We start from the raw sequence: 19,998 nt of genomic DNA, 5'->3' as shown, positions 1-19,998 counted from the left end.
CATGTGCATTCCAGTTAGGATTTCACTGGGTTTCAAGATAATTCTTTGAGGCAGGCAGGAATTTTGAGTCCCACTTAAAAAGGAAGAAACAGGCCTGGTCCAGGAAACAGACTTGTCCACAGTCACACAGCTGTGTAGAGCCAAGCTGTGGTCAGACTGCCTGCTTTTCTTACTTGTGATGGTAACTGATTGCCGCCTTCAAGATGCTCAGTCTTCTGTGAAGGAGACCAGGTGGGCCCAGGCTTGATTGTACATTTATTAGCTCATTTCTTCACCCAGTAGTATTTATTGATCTTCATCTCTATTACATCCCAAGTGGGTCAGTTTTGATTCTACTTTAAAGGAACTGCCTTTTGTATGAAGACAGGCATATCATAGACTTTTCAGAAGAGGCTGTTTTCAGAGAGGATAGTATTTCAGTGAAGAATTGAATCCCTAATTGCAAGCAGTTGAGTCATGGGAGAGTACAATAAAGGAGGATATTCAGGGCAAGATTGTGCTGGAAATGGCGCCCCTGACTTGTTTTAGCTGTGCACATAGCGCCACCTGCTGAGTGCCTTGCTGCTGCTGCTGCTAAGTCGCTTCGTCGTGTCCGACTCTTTGCAACCCTATAGACCGTAGCCCACCAGGCTCCCCCGTCCCTGGGATTCTCCAGGCAAGAATACTGGAGTGGGTTGCCATTTCCTTCTCCAATGCATGAAAATTAAAAGTGAAAGTGAAGTCGCTCAGTCGTGTCCAGTTCCTAGTGACCCCATGGGCTGCAGCCTACCAGGCTCCTCCGTCCATGGGATTCTCCAGGCAAGAGTACTGGAGTGAGTTGCCATTCCCTTGACGAGGTTCAATTCCTTTTCATTCTAGGGACAAAGTGCGCAGAAGACAATTTGTCAGCAGAAAACTTGCAGCTTAGGCATTTTCCCTCTTCCCTCCTTACTTGTCACCACATCTTTTGAGGCTTCAGTGATTGACAAATCTGGACTTGGGATTTTTTTTAGAGGTTCAGTTCTGTTTCTGCCTCTTCCATTTACCTGCTTAATTAACTCAGTGGTCAGTGCTCTTTTCTGTGGTCCCTACTTGTTCTGCAGCCTGTCCTCTCTCTTTTGTACCTCAAGTCTAAGCCATATATCACTTGTTTTCTTTCTCTTCCTTTCCCCTCTTATCCTATAACATAGTGGTTCCTACTAAGGTAGGAAGACCTGACAGTAGCTAAGTCCTTTCCCTTTTCCAGAGGGCCCAGCTAATGCTTATTCTTCCTCCTGGGTCTAACCCAGGCCTCACCTTCCCCTACTCCTTTCAGGCAGAGTTGATCACCCCATCCTTTGGGCCTACCCAACACTTCATTTCTCTGTTATAGGACTTATCACACTGTGTGCACCTATCTGTTTACTTGTCTGTATTGGACTCGGCCATGAGCACCTCAGTGGCAGGGACAGTCTTCTCACTCACCTCCATATGTCTTGGAGTCACACAGGGCTTGGCATTTAGCAGACACCTTAAAGTATTAGGTGAAGGAATGGGTGAGTGAATGAATGAATGAACTTAGATATGTAGTGCAAAGAAGGGGAAGAAGGAAGGAAGCTTAGCTGGATGGATGAAGGATTTTGTCAGTAAACAGAGGGAATGTGTGGGTGGGTCCAAGGGCATATTTTCATTGTAAGTGATGCCCTTGAGAAGGAATGTGCTTAGGAAGGGAACTTAAGTTTGGGGCATGAGGAGCTCCCCCAAATCCTGCCCAGCCCCTTTGGCATGAATTTCATGTTTCTGTGCTTTTGGGATTTAGGTAGTCAGGAGTCCAAGAGGTACAGCTCAGTAGTTCCCTTCTCATCTTCCTTAAATCTCCCCATGACCATCACCCCCAGCATATTTCACCATCAGGCTTTCCCTGGGTCTTTGGTCTAGGTTGCAGGGTATTCTACGTTGATTGCACCTTCCAGATACCTTGGTATAAGGGTAGTAACTGTGAAATTTGAACACATAAAGATTAGAATTCTGGTCTCAATTCTGTCTGCCATTTGTTCCCTTTCCTAAGCCTTTGTGTCCATACCTGTCCCAGGCTGATAATTGTACAATATATCATTATCTGCAGGGAGGACAAATGTGGAAGACCTTGTAAACTAGCAGTTGTTATGATCTGAGTATGTGAGACATCTTGTTGTTGTTCAATCAGTAAGTCATGCCTGACTCTTTGCGACCCCATGGACTGCAGCACACCAGGCTCTCTTGTCCTACACTGTCTCCCTGATACCTTAGAAGGAAGGATTCAGATACCCTGGAACCTTGGCTTCACAGCCTTTGTTACCGGCAGCAGAATGATGGTCCACATAAGTAGGGTAATGACACAGTTTCTGTTGGTCCTGAGCTGCCTCACCAGGGCCAGCCAGGTGTCAGAGGAGGGAGAATATATTCTGAGTGCTGGAGGCGTCGTCTTCCTCTTGGATGCCATGCCTCATGGCAGGTTGGCTGGCGCCACCCTGCCTGGCCTGCTCCAGCTCCCCGCGTTGTCTCCAGGCTGCACAAAGCCCAGGAGGAGCACCGTACAGTGGAGGTGGAGAAGGTGCACCTGGAGAAGAAGCTGCGCGACGAGATCAACCTTGCCAAGCAGGAAGCCCAGAGGCTGAAGGAGCTGCGGGAGGGAACGGAGAATGAGCGGAGCCGCCAGAAATACGCCGAGGAGGAGCTGGAGCAGGTAGGAGAGGGGCTGGGGTCAAAGGGCAGGAGCCAAAGATCTGGCCAAGAGTAATGGAAAGGTTGCAAAAATGATCACTGCGGTTGTGAAAGCACAGTGAATAACAGGTGATAAGTTATTCTGTCCCTTTTTAGTTGAGGTATTTACATATACAGATCATAAGTATACAGCATGCTTTACATATGCATGTACCTGTGTAACCACCATCCACATTAAGGTACCGAATCTTGTTAGCACTCAGAGGGCTCACTTCTGCTTCCCCTTTCTCCCTGTCAATACTCCACCCAAAAGGTAACTACAGTCGTAACCTCTAAACCAGATTAGTTTCACCTGATTTTTAACATCATGTAAATAGCATTATACAGTATGTATTCTTTTGTGTTTGGTTTCTTTCATTGAACATTATATCTGTGAGAGGCAACCGTGTTATTGCATGTAGTGATAATTAGTTTATTTCTATTGCTGAGTATTAATCCATTGTATGGATATACTATAAATAATTTATCCATTCTCCTATTGATAGAGATTTGGGTTTGCAAGTTTGTTTTTTTTTATTAAACTTCTTTGTGGGCATCACTTATTTCTTCTGGATGTGTGGCAGGGCATTCATATATTTAGTTTTAAGAAACTGGCGATTTTCCAAAATGATTGCACCAGTCTGTACTGCCACTAGCGACAGTGTGAGAGTTCTCGTTGAGCTGCAGCCTCAGTATTTTTAGGCATTTTCATTTTATACATTATGATATGGATGTAATGGTATCTTACTGTGATTTTAATTTTAATTTTCCTATTGCCCAATACTATTGAATACCTTTTAATAAATTTATTGATGACTTTATATGGGAATCTTCTAATTAAAGAAATTGGGATTCAGTTAAAAACATTTCCTAACTTCCATTGTGATTTCTTTTTGACCCATGGTTATTTAAAAGTGTGTTGCCTAATTGTCAAACACTTGGGGACTTTTCTGTTTATCTTTCTCATTGATTTCCAGTTTAACTTTGCTGTGTTCAAAGAACATGTGCTTTGACCACAGGTTCCAGTCCTTTCAAATATGTTGAAACTTGGATGATGTAAGCAGACTACAGAAAACAACTAAAAGGCAAAGAATGTCAGACTGGATAAAAAACAAAACCCAACTATATGCTGTTTACAACAGACATGCTTTAGAAATAAGGATACAAAATGGTTAAAAGTAAAAAGATGAGAAAAGATATTAATATATAATAAACACTATGGAAAATAAAGTAGGGGTAGCTATGTTAATGTCAGACAAAATAGACTTAGAGAAAAAAGCATTACTAGAGACAAAAATGGACATTTCATCTAAGATAAATGTGTGAATTAAAGAGTAATATATAACAACCTTTAATTTGGATACACCTAATAATATAGTTTAAAATATATGTGTGTATATATATATATGTGTGTGTGTGTGTGTATGTGTATAAAGGAAAAGTTCTGTTCTGTTCTGTTCTGTTCAGTCGCTCAGTCGTGTCCGACTCTTTGCGACCCCGTGGGCTGTAGCCTACCAGGCTTAAAGACTAAAAGGATAATAGGCAAATTTCATAATCAAAGTTAGAGATTTTTAGCATCCCTCTCCCAATAATAAGCATCCAAAAGTATCAGTAAGGATATAAAAATTTAAACATGATTGATCAATTTGACCTCATTGCTGCATATAGAGCATTTTACCCAACAACTGCAGAATACACATTCAGTGTAGTGTTTACATGTTGCTTCTGCTCAATTCTAGCCTCTCCTTCTGGGTATCCAGTATTTATGTTAGACCTTTTAACTCTATTACATCTGTCTCTTATGCTTAGTTCTGTTCTTTTTTTCCTCCCTCCGTGCTTTGGTTTGGTTATATTATATTAATCTGTCTTTGAGTTCCCTAATCCTGTATTTTGCCAAGAACATTGCGGTATTTAGCTCCTACAGTAGAATCCTACTCTCAGATAATGTATTTTTCTAGAATGCCCGTTTTACTGTTTTGTTGATTCTGTTCCCTGTCCAGAAGTTTCCCATATTTTTCTTTAACATTTTAGTCATAGTTGTCTTGACAGGTAACTCCTAACATCTGGATCATTTGTGGGACTGCTTGTTTTTCCTCTTGATTATTACTTCTATTTGCCTGCCTCTTCTCATGTCTAGTAATTTAGTAAATGCTGGATAGTGTGCATAAAGAATAATAGAGGCCACAGTTGATTTTCATCTTCTGTCAGATATAGGGTTTAGTTAGGTATGCTGGGTGAGGATCTGGTCATCTCAAGCCCACGAGAGACTGAAATGTGTCCGAACTGGGTTGTAGTTTAAGTAACAGTTGGTCCAAGCCTCATTTGTCCCTGTTTCTCAGGCATTCCGCTTCCTGACTTTGTATTGAGATCTGGTGAATTTATTTCTCCCCAGTCCTGAATGACTTTGAAATTCATTTCTGCCCCTTGGACATTTTTAAGTTAGCTCTTTGGCCTCCTACTCCTCATAACTTTAAAGTTTTGCAGCTCTCTTGAGGAGAGGACTGGCTGTGTGCTTGAGGCAGATCCCTTCTTCCTTGCAGTGCCTTGTCTCCTAAGCACTGTGACATTATGGGAGATTTTATTCCACTCTTTGGCCTAGCTACCTATTCTCTTGCACAGCCCCAGAGTGCAGTAAATGCTCAATAAAGAAAATGGATGTGTCTGTCTCTATCTTTTTACCTGTGAACCCCCTGTTCCCTGTTTTGTAATTGTTTCTCTCATTACACAATTTTTGAGCGTGTTTGACCAGCTCTTTCATGTGCCTCCTCAACTGTCATACTTCCTTCTACTTGCTCTCTCTTCTCTCTCCATTCTCCCTTTAGCTGATCCCACTCCTTCAGCTGCTTTCAATGTAGAACTTGATCCTACATTCCAGACTCAGTGTATTAGTCGCTAAGGTAGCTGTTCCTCATTTTAAATCTGTAAGGCCAGGAGTGGGCTATTTTGTAGTTTCCTTTTCAAGGAACAAAAACCCAGTGAAGCTTGGTCCTGTCATGGGCTCTCAGAGCAATGAAGGTGTTTTGTCCTTAGCTAAGGCCCTCCTGATCTATATTAGGCTCAGGGGAGGACCTCAGACCTGCTGTGGGATACTTCCCCATGGGTTAAAGTTGGACATTAGACTGCCAATCCCCTTTCTCTGGGATTCTGAACAGTGAAAAGTCAGTGTTCAGATGGGGGAACTGGGAATTGTTTATTCTGGTAGCCTGGGTGAGATAGAAGGAATTCAGCATATATAATGGGTTCTGTATGTACAGTACTTTCCAGACCTTTCATATTTTAGTGCTTTGTGGCCATCTGCTTCATTTTATGCTCCTTGCTGAGAAGTCAGTGAGGAGATGTCTGCTTATACATTGGTCCTTTCTGATCTTGGCCTCTGTTGGCAATACCCATGTTAGATGTAAGCTTGCTTGTTGTTTTCTTGCCTTGTAGAGTGTGCCCATTACAGCCTACCCACCCTGATCAGTGAGGGAATCACAAAGTCTCTGGGCTACGGGAGCCTTTGGAGAGTGTTCAGGCCAGTTGCCCCCTTGAGTAGCAATCGTTTTGAAGGTCTTTCTGACATGAGCTCTTTCCGTACCTCTCAGGATGGGGAGCTCACTCTCCCCTGAGATCATCACTTTGCTTACAGTTTGGATTTGCCTGAACAAGGCCTTACACCAAGCGAGGTATGCTTTAGGAAGCACATGGTCACACAGTCAGTTGAGTGACAGACCAGGGACCAGGTCAGATTTCTAGACTCCCACCTAAGTGCTTTTCTTGCCACATTGTGAGGGCTTGGGTCCAAGAATAGACCCAGCTCTCAGAAAGAAGAGGATTCACTGACTGACCTGTACCTCATGAGAACAGGGAAAATTGCTGAGATTGACTGTGTGACCAGGAGAAGTGACTAATATGTGAGAAAAGAATCCTCTAGTCTGGCAGCAATAAATAAATAAAAGAAAAAAAAGTCTCCATTTGACTTCTGTTTGACACTACTAAATATGTTGACCTTGAGTAGGTTACTTTCCTTCTCCAAGCTTGGTTTCTTATATATAAAATACAGAAAATAATCCTTGCCCTTTCTCCCTTTTGTGAGAGTGGTGAAGCTTAGATGAGATGGAAGAAAAGAAGGCTGATGTATCATATGGAGGCACTGGAGAGGGCCTTGGTAATAGTAAGGACTCATATCCTCTGGGCTCACAGGTACGGGAGGCCTTGCGGAAAGCAGAGAAGGAGCTGGAATCGCATAGCTCGTGGTATGCCCCGGAGGCCCTGCAGAAGTGGCTGCAGCTGACGCATGAGGTGGAGGTGCAGTACTACAACATCAAGAAGCAAAACGCCGAGAAGCAGCTGCTGGTGGCCAAGGAGGGGGTGAGCCTGCCCTCCTGCTGCACTCTTCTCTCCTCCTTGCCCCACCCCCTTCACATGCCCTGTTTCCTCCTCTCTGCCTCTCTGGATCCCTCTGTTGGACAAAGAGACATCCTGGTGTTGGGTTTTGTTTCTTTTCCTGATGCACAGTTTCTAACAATGTCCTCAAGATTCTGGAGAAGGGAACGAGGGTACAGGGCTACTCCCACCTGCCTTCTGGGAAAGATGAAGTGGAGGCCGGTAGAGGGAAGCCTCTGCTGGCCCCAGACTGACACAGGGACTGACTCCCCCTGGAGTCAGGATCCCTCGGCTCCTCTCATTTCTGTTTTCTTTCTTACCCTACTCTTCCCTCTCCTGTTGGCTTCCATTTTTCTTTCCCATATTCTCTTCCTTTTTCTCATGCTGCCTAAACTGTGCTAGGAGGAGGGGGAGCCAGCCACACAATAACGTTTTTCATTTTTCCAACCTCTACTCCCTACTGTTTTTAAGCTGAGGGCCTCATCTTTGCAGGCTGAGAAGATAAAAAAGAAGAGAAACACACTCTTTGGCACCTTCCACGTGGCCCACAGCTCTTCCCTGGATGACGTGGATCACAAAATCTTAACAGCTAAGTAAGTCACACCTGCTGCCCAGCTCTGGCGATGTCTATCCCATCCTCAGAGTTGGAGGGTGTCCAGGGCCTCCAGTCCCGATTCTGTTTCTTCACTGGAAGAGGTACAGCTCTGGTCTCCTGCCTCAGCCCTTAATTACCTCCCACACTGCTCTTAAGTCTATGATTTAAATATGCTTCTTACATACACATACTGCCCCCCACCCTGCAACTTGTTCCTCTGAGAAGATGCCTCCTTTCTCCTGGGGCTTAGGCCCAGCCCATGCCTTCCATTTTCTTTCTTCTCTCTTCAGGCAAGCTCTGAGTGAGGTGACAGCAGCGCTGAGGGAGCGCCTGCACCGCTGGCAACAGATTGAGATCCTCTGTGGCTTCCAGATTGTCAATAACCCTGGCATCCATTCCCTGGTGGCTGCCCTCAACATAGACCCCAGCTGGATGGGTAGTACGCGCCCCAACCCCGCCCACTTCATCATGACTGACGACGTGGATGACATGGATGAGGAGATTGTGTCACCCTTGTCCATGCAGTGTAGGTGACCTCTTGGGTAGGGGTGAGGGAAGGAGGCTTTGATGTGCAGATTGAGAAGTCTGCCGGTCTCTGCTGTGCTTAAGCTAGATATGGGGCAGAAGCCAAGATGGTTTAACTCATTACCTTGGTTCATAAAGCACAACCTGCATCAAGGTATTCCTTTATAGTTGTCCTGTTAGTGGTTTTCCCTTGCTGTATGCTCCATCTGCCCTATGGGTCTATTGTGTTAAGTGTGTCTCCCTTACTCTTTGTGGTTTTTTAATCCTTTTATTCTCCTTCCCCCCCTTCCGTTCCTATCTACCTTTATAAAAATAACCTCCTTTAGTGATTCATAACATAAAAATGGCATTCATTTTGACTGTTGCTTTTATTTGTTTTAATTTTATATTCCTTATTTTTAATTGCTAAGTAGATAAGTGATGTCTCTTTCTGTCTTTTCACGTGAGGTCCCAGGAAGCAATAGTCCCTTACCGTGATAAAGCCCCCAATCCTCCAAGCCAGAAAGACATTCTTGTCCAGGAGGGATCTCCTGCACAGGCATGTCCGGCTTTCCACCTGAACTCAGCCATCCTCGCCCCCCCACCTCTGTCTCGGGTCTTCCCTCTCCCTGTTCTCCCTGCAAGTGGCGAGAGCTGAGTAGAGCAGAGTCGAGGGAGACAGCACTCTGTGGGAATTCTTCAGTGAAGGAAGGGACACACCCCCTACTGACCCGCTAAATTTTTCTCTGGATCAGAGTCTCTTTTAGATAAACAGAATAGACTTTTATGGAAAAGCTCTTGTCCTGGGCCCATATCCCATGTGTGCAGGGGGGGATGGTGGAAAGCCGGGCTGGGTTAGGGGCTCACTTTGAGATAGCCAGATCTTTAATCAGGCTGGATGTTTTTGTAAGTTTCTTCAGCCATAGTTTGCCTCTGGCCAAGCCTCTTCTTTCTGTGGACTGATGCCTTGCAAGGCTTTCTTCAAAGGCCCAACAAGGTTAAGGTCACTAGCAGGTAGAACTTGATTTTGACATATTGCTCTAAAGACTTCTGTGTTCTCCGGGTTGGGAGGGACCTTCATGAGCTCTGAGCCACTCCCCCTTTGCCCCCGGCCCTTCCCTTACCCCATGGGGGCAGGGTGAAGCCCTCGGTGAATCCGATTCTCTTCACCTTTTGGCCTGGTTGTTGGACCCTAGATGCTGCCTGGCTGATGGGGCGTAGGTTCAGTGACCGCTCTCTCTGCTCAGCATCCGCCGGCTCGGACGATCAGTCCCTCTGGAAATACCCGGGTTTGAGGAGCCCCTTTGGGGCTTTTGTTTTTTCCGACTTTGGGGACTAAACCAGCACTCCCACCCCATGGGCCCCTTCTGCCTGCATCACTCCCCTGCCTGTTCCCTCTGTTTCCTCACTGCAGCCCCTACTAACTTCAGGGAAGGGTTCGGGGGTGAGAAGAATCAGCCTGCTCAGCTGAGGCCTGGAGAGGGAACAGCCGTGGTGATGGGAGGCTTCGGCTTCTCCTTTCAGCCCAGCTCCACTGATGTCCCAGTGGCCCTTCATCTATCTGGGCTGAGATGGAAAGAAAAAATGAGAGTGTCTCCTCCTCCTCCTTTCTCTTTCTCTGCTTCCCCTTCCATCTCTCTTTCTTCATCCCTATTCCACGTTTCCTCTTCCCCTTAAACCTCCCTTTCATGTCCTGAAAGCCACCAACCATTTAGAGGCTCTACCTCGCTAGCTCTCCATCACCATGGAACTGTGCTCTCTTCTTGGTAGCCCTTCCAAGGCTTCTGCCATCCGTGTAACCTGGCCCTTTCTCCCATCTTTAGGGAGAAGGCAGGGAGGCCCATCTATCAGGGCAGAGGAGGAAAAAACAAAGGTGTGAATTCCATTTTCAACTGGAGCTGGCAGTGAGCCCAAGAGGGATGCTCTAGCACGTCTCTAAGTTACCTGGTACCCATATACCCCTTCTCTGGGCATGGTGGCCACCATCTTCTAAGAGCCTGATTTGAAGCATTGATCCAAGAGCTGGTTCTTTGTTGTGTAAATGCTTATTAGAGGAAGATTGGAAAGTAAAAAGAGTAAATATGGGCTTTAAAAGGCACCTGTAGTTCCCACCATATTTGAGCAGTCTTTTGTTTGTGAATTTTAAGTAATTTTTTATGTAGTCAAGATAATGATAACCACTGTCATTTTACTGAGTGCCATGAACGGTGTCAGGTACTTTAAAAATATTATCTTGAAGCCTCACGACAATTCTGCAGGATTTTATAAATTAGGAATTAAAATAGGGAAGTAAGTTACTCAAGGTCACAGCTAGAAATAGAAAGACCTGGTTTCAAACTCTTGTCTTTTGTATTCTGTTGCTCAAGGTATTCCTTGTACACGAAAATCTGTATCCTTTTGTTTCCCCTGAGCATTTTAATAGGCCTTTTTCTGTGTTTTAAAAGTCTTCTCAAACAGTCCTTTTATTTTTGGCCGTACTGCAAGTCTTATGGGATCTTAGTTTCCCAGGGGTTGAACCTGAGTCCTGGCAGTGAAAGTGTCATGTCCTAACCACTGGACCACCAGGGAATTCCCATAAGTAGCATTTTTAATAGCTGTATAACCTTCCAGTAACTGGATGTGTTAGCGTTTTCCTGTCGTTCCACCTTTATTTTTGCTTTCATATGATTATTAATAAAGGTGTGATGAACATGTTTATGTATAAATCCTTTTCTGAATTGTGAATATTTCCCGACTTTGGCTTTCAAAAAAGGCTGGTTCTTTGTGCCCTCCCGGACCTTGTCCCAAACCCCTGTCCTACCCTGTCCTGCCTGTGTCCTCCCACTAACTGCCTTACCGTCTCCCTTCCTAGTAATGTTGGTCCTAGGTCTCCTTCCATTGGAATTGCCATTGAAGTTGACCTGGGCACCTCATTTTCAACTGGCCCCTCCTTTAGGATCCCTGGTGGGAGGTTCTTGGGAGGAGGTGCCCCCTTCTCCAGACTGGGGACCGAAGACCCAGAGTGGTCTCCAGCAAGCATCTCTCCACGGGCAAACTTGCTTCCCGGCCAGCCCAGGGCAGGTGGCCCTTCCTCACACTCTCTTCTCTCTCCCTGCAGCTCCCAGCCTGCAAAGCAGCGTCCGGCAGCGCCTGACGGAGCCGCAGCATGGCCTAGGGTCTCAGAGGTTGGTAGAGGGCGAGGCTGGCCACTTCTTGACAAGCCGGGTCTCTCTGCGGCGAATGCGCAGCCTTTCATCTGGACAGTCTTTCAGTTCTGAAGGCCTCGGGACCAGTGCTCCACCTGCCTCTGCTTCTTCTTCCTGCTCCTCTGCCGCCACCACCACCACCACCACCACCACCACCACTGCCACCACCACCACCTCCATCACCACCGTCCATGTCCACCCTGTCTATTACCACCACAGCACTTCCTATTTCCTTCAGATGGAGCCCTACCCTGACCCACCCCCTTCTGACAGCACCGCTGTGATGCCTTGGCACTCAGAGAGCTTGGGGTATCAGCTGTCTCTCTTCTTTCCCCTTCTTCCTGTCCGTGCCTCTCTGCTGCCTTTACCTTGGCCTTTGCCTGCTGGCTGCTACTTGGGGGGCTGTGGGGGCTCTGCAGTGGGGTACCTTCTCCTTGTCTTGTTTTTGCCCAGCCTGGGACCCCTCCTTGAGGTCAGCCTGATGCCCTACACCTTTCTTCCCTTCTCTCCTCGGGGTTTGCTGACTCTAAAAATGAGTAACAGACCCCCTCCCTCACGGTCCTATAGCACTTTGACCTAAACTTTCACATCCATTATCTCAGTGGAGTCCTCACTTCTTTTATCCCCTCAGCAAACATTTATGGATACCTACTCTCTGCCAGACTGCTGGGCATGGGAATTCGTAGATGATAAGATACAATCTCAGCTATCAGGAATTATGGTCTGGTCTGGGAGAGGTACATAAATGATTCTGGAACAGGTGATAAGTGCTATGGGGGTGCTGAAGTGGGAATGACTAACCGTGTGATCCTGGGTGGAACGCTTCACAAAAGAGATGACATTTGTGCCAACACCCTGTGTGCAGGAAAAGGAGATTGGGTGTTCTAGGCAGAGGGAACACAAATATAGGCTTGGACGTTCACGAGAATCTGATCTATGTGTGGTTAGAACACTGGCGTGTGTTGATGGGACAGGGTAGCAAAGGAGGCTAGAATGATGCAGGGCTCTGAAAGGCTAGGAGCTTTGGCCATCACCCTTTAAGAGATGGAGAAATGCAAAGGGGCTTCTAGAAGGAAGTGAATTGGTCATATTTGCATTTTAGAAATAACATTTTATAGCCTGTATAAAGGAAAGAATGGGGAGACTAGAGGAACTTGGAAGTCACTGCAATAGGCCACCAGGGGAGGTAATGAGGTTTGGGGGTAAAAACAAGAGTATTAATTTGGTAACTGACTTTGAGGGGTGGAGGAGAAGGAGGCATCTAGGATGATGCCCAGGTTTCTAGCTTGGGTGACAGGAAAACTGTAGTACCCTTCATAAAATTACTCTTCAGAAGGGAGGAGGAAACAGATTTAAGGATTTTGGACAAGCTAGGTTTATGTCAGGCAGGCATAAAAACACTCCTGTTCAGAGAAGGAGTTAAGATTCTGCAGGTTGACTAATTTCCCCAGGTCCCAAAGTGAATTAGGAGCAGAACACAGACTGGGACTTGGCTCTCCATTCCAGGATGCTCTGTGTTACGTCTGTGCTTCCACAAGGTCTCAGTAAGTGAACTGTGTAAGAACCAATGACAGGCTTTCTCCCACAGCCTGGTCTGGCAGCTGCAGGGACTTGCCCTGCTCACACCTCAAGATGACAGGCTATGGTACGAGATAGTAGCCTTGACCCTGCCTGAACACACTTAGAGGACCCTCAGAAAGACCTTCAGAAAGCACCTGTCATCTCTGAAGTTGTGACCACAGTTTAGTCCTGGCCTCTGAGCTGCAACTTACCCTGTTGCTTCCTTTTGTTCCTATGTCACTCTGGATACCAGTCTTTCTAGCTCTGCCCCTTGGACCTCTGGATGGTTATCCTTGAAGTCTGTTCCTTTCTCTTTCACAAAAGGACAGCCTTTCCTAGTGTTATCACTCAGCAGATTTGCTCATTTTCATCCTCATCCTCATTTTCATCCAGAAGCCTAGGCAGGGAGACTGCCCTTCCCAGTGTAGATGGACAGGATCAGAGTGGTTTGGGGGTACTAGAGGATCCCGTGAATCTCATGCTCAAAGGCCCAGGCTGAGGGCAGTTGGGGGGGGGAAGGGGAGGAGTACCTGCATCCACCTGGCCTATTCACTGCTGAATTTTCTTTCGCACCATGCATCAGAGGATCATCTCTAAGGGCAAACAGGCTCTCTAGTAAGGTTAGTAGCTTGGGACGGGAGCCCAAGGCAGCTCAGCCTTTGGGGAGGGACACCACCGACCTGAATTGTCTCAGAGATTCAGGGAGGGAAAGTGAGCTTGCTCAGTGGGCCCTTTCCCTCACATGTCCACCCAGGCTTCCTCCTAGGTTCTTTTCTTGCTTTGGAAGTCTCAGCTTTTGTTGATGATGGAGTCATGGAGGGCTGGGAATCATGACCAAGTCGGGCAGTAGACCAGGAGGACTGAGTCTGAGTGGACTCCAACCTCTTGACCTCTCTTCCTTCCTTGGCATTGAAAAGGCAGTCTCCTAGAATCCTCACCTCCTCAGTCTAGAAGGTCCCTTGTCCCAGTGTGACTGCTCCCCAGAATTTCCTTGGCACCTTGCTCAGTGGTTCATATCTGTGTGGAAAAGGCAGGATATGGAGAGGATCATCTTGGGACTTAGAGAAACAAGGACACATTTAGATAGAAGAAAGGGCACCATCAGAAATATGAAAGCAAATGGGAGACACTTGGTAAAATACTAGAGTAGGTGGCTGGAACAGTGTTTGGAATGGAAGTTGAAGCTGAGATTGTTCTCTGCTGTTCCATGTCCCCGGAAGGTACTGGCCCACAGAGTGGCTGCTCGGTTAATTGTTTCCTACTGAGAATTAAACCTATAATAACTATTAGCCAGCCTCCTGCTTTTGCCTGGTTTTGGAGCCTGGTTCCCTCCCTAATTTTTTACCCACAGCCTTCTCCTTTCTAGGTCCTGCTATGCTGTCCTCTCCCCTCCCACTCATGACCCATGGATATTTAAACATTTCCCTTAGCCCTCTCCTCTGCCTCTGCCATGGGGTCTAGGGCCTCTGGGAAAGTGGAAGGATTAAAGGATTTGCAGGGGACCCCTGTATCTATCTTTTTGTCCATAAGGTAGGAGGGGTGGCATCCAGAATTAGTTCATGGTCTTCTTAGGAATAGCCAGCCCTTTAAAGGGTCTCAACTATGCTGGACCACCTCTGTGTGCATGTCCAGTGTGCAGTGCCATGTCCCCATAGCTCAGCCTTGCAAAGAAGCCTCTTGTGAGTGACCCATGGAAGGGTTTCCTGCTTGACTGGCCTCATCATTTTCATTCCCACAATACTTTCTACATTTTCAAGTGCTTTGCCAACATACTTGGGCCTCTAAACAGTCTTGCAAAATAATTTAATTGATGTTATCTTCATTTGGCCAAAATTGAGGACCAGCAAGTTTATATGACTTGTCCAAGGTCACACAGCAAGTCTCAGGCAGAGGTGGAAATTGAAATAGACCTTAGGACTTCCAGTGGGCAGCTCTTCTGAACCACTGCTCCTTAAAGGCCAACATCCTGTCTTTCTGCACCTCCATACATTCTCCCTGTCAGCAGAACTCTGAAAAAGACCCCAGTCTTCCTACTGCCAGCCAACTTGGAACTCCAAAACACTTCTCTGTGACCTTCTTTGAATCCAGAAAGAGGGTTGGAAGAGGCAGCATCTTGGCCTTTCAGGGCAGTGAGGGATTGTTTGCAAGGCTGTTCTAGTCTTTTTCTCCCCAGTCCGGGTCAGGCCCACTGACTGCATGTTTCCCTGTTCCTCGGGGCCTGGCCCAGACTGGATGTGTCCCCAGGTGGGACAGGAGTTATGTATATTAGCTTAGGGTTGAGTCCTAAGAAGTCTAACCAGCTCTGGAAGCAGAGATTTTGCTGAGGAGGATGCCTGTAGCACTGAAGCCTATGGCTGCATTGGTTTAAGGCCTGGCTCTTCATCAGGGGTGGGGGCCGGACCTTAGAAAGTCCTTAGCCAGAGAGTTAATGGTATAATGACATTTGTTTTTGCTTTTTATCTCTCTTTTCTCTCCATCACTTTTCCCTCTTTTTTTTCTTTCCCTTGGTCCTCTGTATTTCTACCTGCTTCTCCTTTTGCTCCCCATGTCCCTCCCCCATATTACCCTTTTCTCCTTACCTCTTCTCCAATCTATCCCTATTCCTTATTCCCTATTCCTACCTCCTCTCTTGTGCCGTGTCAACTTCCCTCTGTTTCCCATTCTTCCCTCTTTCTCACCTGCTGGTCACCCTGTTTGCTCTCTCCTGCCCTTCTCTCCATCCCCATTTTCCTACCTGGCTCGTGTCATCTCACATGGTCTCTCTTTGCTCTTCAAATCCCCCCTGCCCCCACCCTCTGTGTCCTTTTCTTCCTCTCTGACCTGTCTTGCAGGGATTTGACCCATTCCGATTCGGAGTCCTCCCTCCACATGAGTGACCGCCAGCGTCTGGCCCCCAAGCCTCCTCAGATGATCCGTGCTGCAGATGAGGCTCTCGGTGCCATGACCTCCAACGGCAGCCACCGGCTGATTGAGGGGGCCCACCCCGGCTCTCTGGTGGAGAAACTGCCTGACAGCCCTGCCCTGGCCAAGAAAGCACTGCTGGCGCTGAACCACGGGCTGGACAAAGCCCACAGCCTGATGGAGCTGAGCTCTCCGGCCCTACCTAGCAGTTCTCCACATTTGGATTCTTCCCGTTCTCACAGCCCAAGCCCCCCAGACCCAGACACGCCATCTCCAGCCGGGGACAGCCGGGCCCTCCAGGCTAGCCGAAATACACGTATCCCCCACCTGGCTGGCAAGAAGGCCGCGGCTGAGGAGGATAATGGCTCCATTGGCGAGGAGACAGACTCCAGCCCAGGCCGGAAGAAGTTTCCCCTCAAAATCTTTAAGAAACCTCTTAGGAGGTAGGCAGGATGGGGATGGCAGTGGTGGGACAACTTGTCCTTCCCTGGCCTTCTGCCTCCCCTCCCCTCCCTTCCAAGATACCTGGCCCCCAGCACAGGGCCTGGGAGGGGCTGGCTCCGGGGCCTGGGCACTGTACATACCTGCCTCCCACATGCTTGGGTCCTTCAACATTATTTATTAACTGACCACCATGGCCTGCCTCCTCCCAAACATGGGCTGCTGCTGTCACTCCCTCTCCACTCCAGTGCATGTCTTAGTTGCTGTCCCCTCAGCTCCCAGCACCACCTCTGGGGTTCAGCTTCCGTGTCTCTGCTGTCCCAGCTTTGAGGTTTGGTTTCTTGTTACTCTCTGTCTCCTGCTTTCAGGCTTATCCCTCCCACCACTCCCCAACTTCCCCTAGCAGCTAGCAGGGGAGAAAGGGGGAGTAACTTCTGACACCTGTGCTTCAGATCTCTTCCACCCCCTGCACCCCCCACCCTGCCACTGACGATGGTTCTCTTTGCCCCAGACTGGGGCCTAGGACCTAATATTTGAGGTTTGTTCTCTGGAAGTGTGGTGGGCCAGAGGTAACCTCGGCTTGGAGCTTACTAGGACTCCAGGGGTCCACGGGGGAGTAAAACCAATTCCCAGAGAACAAGTCACTAGAGTTTTGAAGAGAGGCTAGGCTCAGGGATAGATTGGAAGCAATTTCTAGTCTGAGGATGAGTAGGAGCCAGAGATGTGGGCTACAAGGCAGTCACCTTTTCTGTCTTCTCTCACCCACACCTGTTTCTCTCTTATCCCCACTGCCCCACGCTGCAGGAGGGTTTGTCTGTAAGAGATGCTGCCCAAATGCTCCCCAAGCATCATTACTCCTAAGGCTCAGGACAGTTGGCTCCCCAACCATAGGAGCCTTGGCTATGATAGAAGGCTCTAATGGGGCCCCGATGTTGGGCAGAGTGTTGTCACATTTGAACCAAAAGACATTTTAAAATTGAAAAATGAAATCTCCTGAACTTCCCAAGTGCCTGCACCACATACTCCCCCTGTCAGACCCATGTTCATGTTACTGCATAGCTTGGGCCAGAGGCTCAAGGACACAGCCGGTTTAGGGACGGGGGTGTCTGAGGAAGCTGGTGTAAGTCAAGGTGGCTGTGTGACCGCTTCCCCCTCACCCTTCCCACCCTCTAGACAACTCTCTCCCTTACCTGTTTTTGCTATGGCTGTAAAGGTATTTTCCCTCTGCCCCACTCCCTGCCATCTTTACTCTGGGATCCTATTTTGGGCCTGGGGTGGGGGCACCTGGGGCTGGTCTTAGGAGGTTCTAGGCTGCAGACTGCCTTGTACCCCCTGGACAACCTCACATGGGTTTTTCTGTGTTATTTCATAAGACTCTCTGAAGTCCAATAAAGCATGTAGGAGATTTTAACCTCTCTGGCCTTGACTCTCATTGTGTTCTCTGTGCTCTTTGTGGCGTAGCAGACAGGATGAAGGGACATTTCTCTTCTGCCAGGGGAAAATGAAACTCTAATACACTTACCCAAAACTCTCTGGTGGGGTTACCAGATGAAATACAGGATACTCAGTTACATTTGAATATTAGACAAATAACTTTTAAAAATGTAATTATGTCCTATGAAATGTTGCAGATAAATTTTTTTTAGCTTAACCTGGCAACCGTACTTCTAGGCTATTTGATTCTGTCTATCACATAGCTTCACTGATCACCTATGACTTTTAGAATTACAGGCATATCTCATTTTATTGCACTTTGCAAGTATGGCACTTTTTACAAATTGAAGATTTGTGGCAAGGGAGTCTTATTTTTTTCCCAACAGCATTTACTCGCTTCATGTTTCTGTGTCACATTTGGTAATTCTTGCAGTAGTTCAAACCCTCCACCTGCAAAAATATTACCAGTGCTGACGGCTCAGATGGTGGTTAATGTTTTTTTAGCAGTAATGTGTTTTTTATTAAGCTGTGCATTTTTTTTAGACAATGCTATTGCACACATAAAAGACTACAGTATAGTGTAAACATAACTTTTATATGCACTGGAAAACCAAAATTTTCGTGACTTGCTTTATCATGATATTTGTTATATTGCAGTGGTCTGGAACTGAAACCATTCGGTGTCATTTCAGGGGGCTCTGAGGAACTCCTGGTTCTTCATGTCTCAGTGCAGAAAGAACTCAGCAAGAGGCAAAGTGATACATAAGAGGTGATTTATTAGAATAGGTTGCTTGTGAGCCTTACAAGCAGGCTGGTGGGAGGGGGTGCCGTGCCCCAAGAAATTACTGGGCTACAGTTTTATAATCAAAGGAAAGGTGAGGAGGAGGAGAACTCTTTTTGTCTTTCTTGAGTAGACATCATTAGCTCCTCCTCCAAGTTGAGCAGGGGAGTGTTTTCCTACAGTCAAGCTAGGTCCATAATTTTTTTTTTTTTAATGTGTGCAGAGAGCATGTCCTAGGGATCATTAAGTTACTGAGCTCATAGGGCAGGATGTCCGGCTCATGCCATCATTGTTTTATTGTTTGGGGACATGTCTCATGCTTGTATTGCTCATCAAGTCTGCTTTCTTGAGTAATCATTAACTTCTAGGGGTCTCCCATAATTATTCTATTTACAATACCCTAGTAGGATTAACTAATTACCTATTTTGTCCCTTTACCCTGTCCCTATGAGAACCAAATCACCAGTATCTTTGAAGTATTGCTATGCCTCACAGGAACCTTGGGATCACCTTGACGGCAATAAGGAACCAATGAAAGGTTTTACAGTGGAGATGCCACATGAGAGTTCATAAAAATTAGTTTGCCTAACCCAAAGCTGAAGGTTCTACACCAGACTTGTGAGTCATGTCTCACCTATGCTTACTCCCCACGTTCGGTCACCAAGTCCTGTCCATTCTACCTCCCCAAGGCCTTACTGCTGACCCTATCTCTGCCACCACCCACTTGATAATTCTAAAAGCAAACGGATTATAACCTTGCCCCGCTCAAACTCTGCCAAAGCTCGCTCCCATTTCTATCAGGATAAAATCCAAAGGCCCTTCCTTGGCATAACAAGGCTCTCTCCCAACCGGACTCAGGCCCACCTAAGAAGGGCCCCGGGCCTCCCAGCCTCCGTCTACGTATCTCTGGCTAGAGCACACCTGAGACGACAGTCTTGGGTTATCATAATGTAACAACCGTCAAGACAAGAAAAAACGGATGGTTGGAGTTTTGCTATTTCCAATACACTCGAACCTTTTTGACTCTGCAGCAACTGCCGGCGAGAGGGGCGGGGCAAGACCTGGCGGGCTGGGCCCCGGATTCCGCTGCGCCCACATCCAACATGGCGGCGGGATATTTGCGTTCCCGCCAGGCGCATTCACTCCCAACGCTGCTGTAGGAGAAGCGCCATCTCCTCGGCCCTGCCCACACTCAATATGGCGGCTGTGGAGCCAGGCCGACTCTTTGCTACGCTAGAGCACCGACGCTGGCTGCGTCGCGTGACGTCACTGGAGCTTGGTCGCGCTGCTTTTGCGTCGCGGCTGGCGGGAGCGGGAAGCGGATTCGGATTGCCTTCCTCTGCTCTGTGGAGGAAAGTGCTCTCTGGTCCTAATTCCAGGCCCTGCACCCAAGCAAACCTTCGAGCCTGACTCTCCGTGCTCGGCCACCTTCTCGATCACACCGGAGCCTCAGAGGCTGCAGTCTCGTGTCGCATCCCTCAGCGCCTCAGTTACTAGCTGCGATGCATGTGGTCAAGCGAGGTGAGAGGCCG

The 19,998-nt window shown here is 47.4% G+C and overlaps 2 protein-coding genes across 5 annotated transcripts in view; both read left to right on the top strand.

The window, feature by feature from the left end:
• The window catches only part of STIM1 (stromal interaction molecule 1), a 206,424-nt gene extending 188,762 nt beyond the window's left edge, over positions 1-17,662 (top strand). Inside the window, exons 7-13 of one of the 4 annotated variants that reach the window (XM_088843135.1) lie at positions 2,506-2,683; positions 6,883-7,050; positions 7,558-7,658; positions 7,951-8,186; positions 9,361-9,453; positions 11,262-11,658; positions 15,741-17,662. In XM_088843135.1, the coding sequence (XP_088699261.1) occupies positions 2,506-2,683; positions 6,883-7,050; positions 7,558-7,658; positions 7,951-8,186; positions 9,361-9,453; positions 11,262-11,658; positions 15,741-16,257 (1,690 nt within the window). In that variant the 3' untranslated portion in view covers positions 16,258-17,662. The remainder of the gene's footprint in view (positions 1-2,505; positions 2,684-6,882; positions 7,051-7,557; positions 7,659-7,950; positions 8,187-9,360; positions 9,454-11,261; positions 11,659-15,740) is intronic. The other 3 variants (XM_055423527.2, XM_055423526.2, XM_055423528.2) reach the window with 3 other exon arrangements.
• Positions 17,663-19,742: 2,080 nt separating this feature from the next.
• RRM1 (ribonucleotide reductase catalytic subunit M1) overlaps positions 19,743-19,998 on the top strand; it is a 40,633-nt gene continuing 40,377 nt past the window's right edge. The window contains exon 1 of the mRNA XM_055423525.2: positions 19,743-19,987. Within this exon, the coding sequence (XP_055279500.1) occupies positions 19,969-19,987 (19 nt within the window). The 5' untranslated portion in view covers positions 19,743-19,968. The remainder of the gene's footprint in view (positions 19,988-19,998) is intronic.

This window comes from Moschus berezovskii, chromosome 14, assembly GCF_049115385.1.
Source record: "Moschus berezovskii isolate FMDL1 chromosome 14, NW_MosBer_1.0, whole genome shotgun sequence".
Classification (NCBI taxonomy): domain Eukaryota; kingdom Metazoa; phylum Chordata; class Mammalia; order Artiodactyla; family Moschidae; genus Moschus; species Moschus berezovskii.
This window is presented reverse-complemented; position numbering and strand designations above follow the sequence as displayed.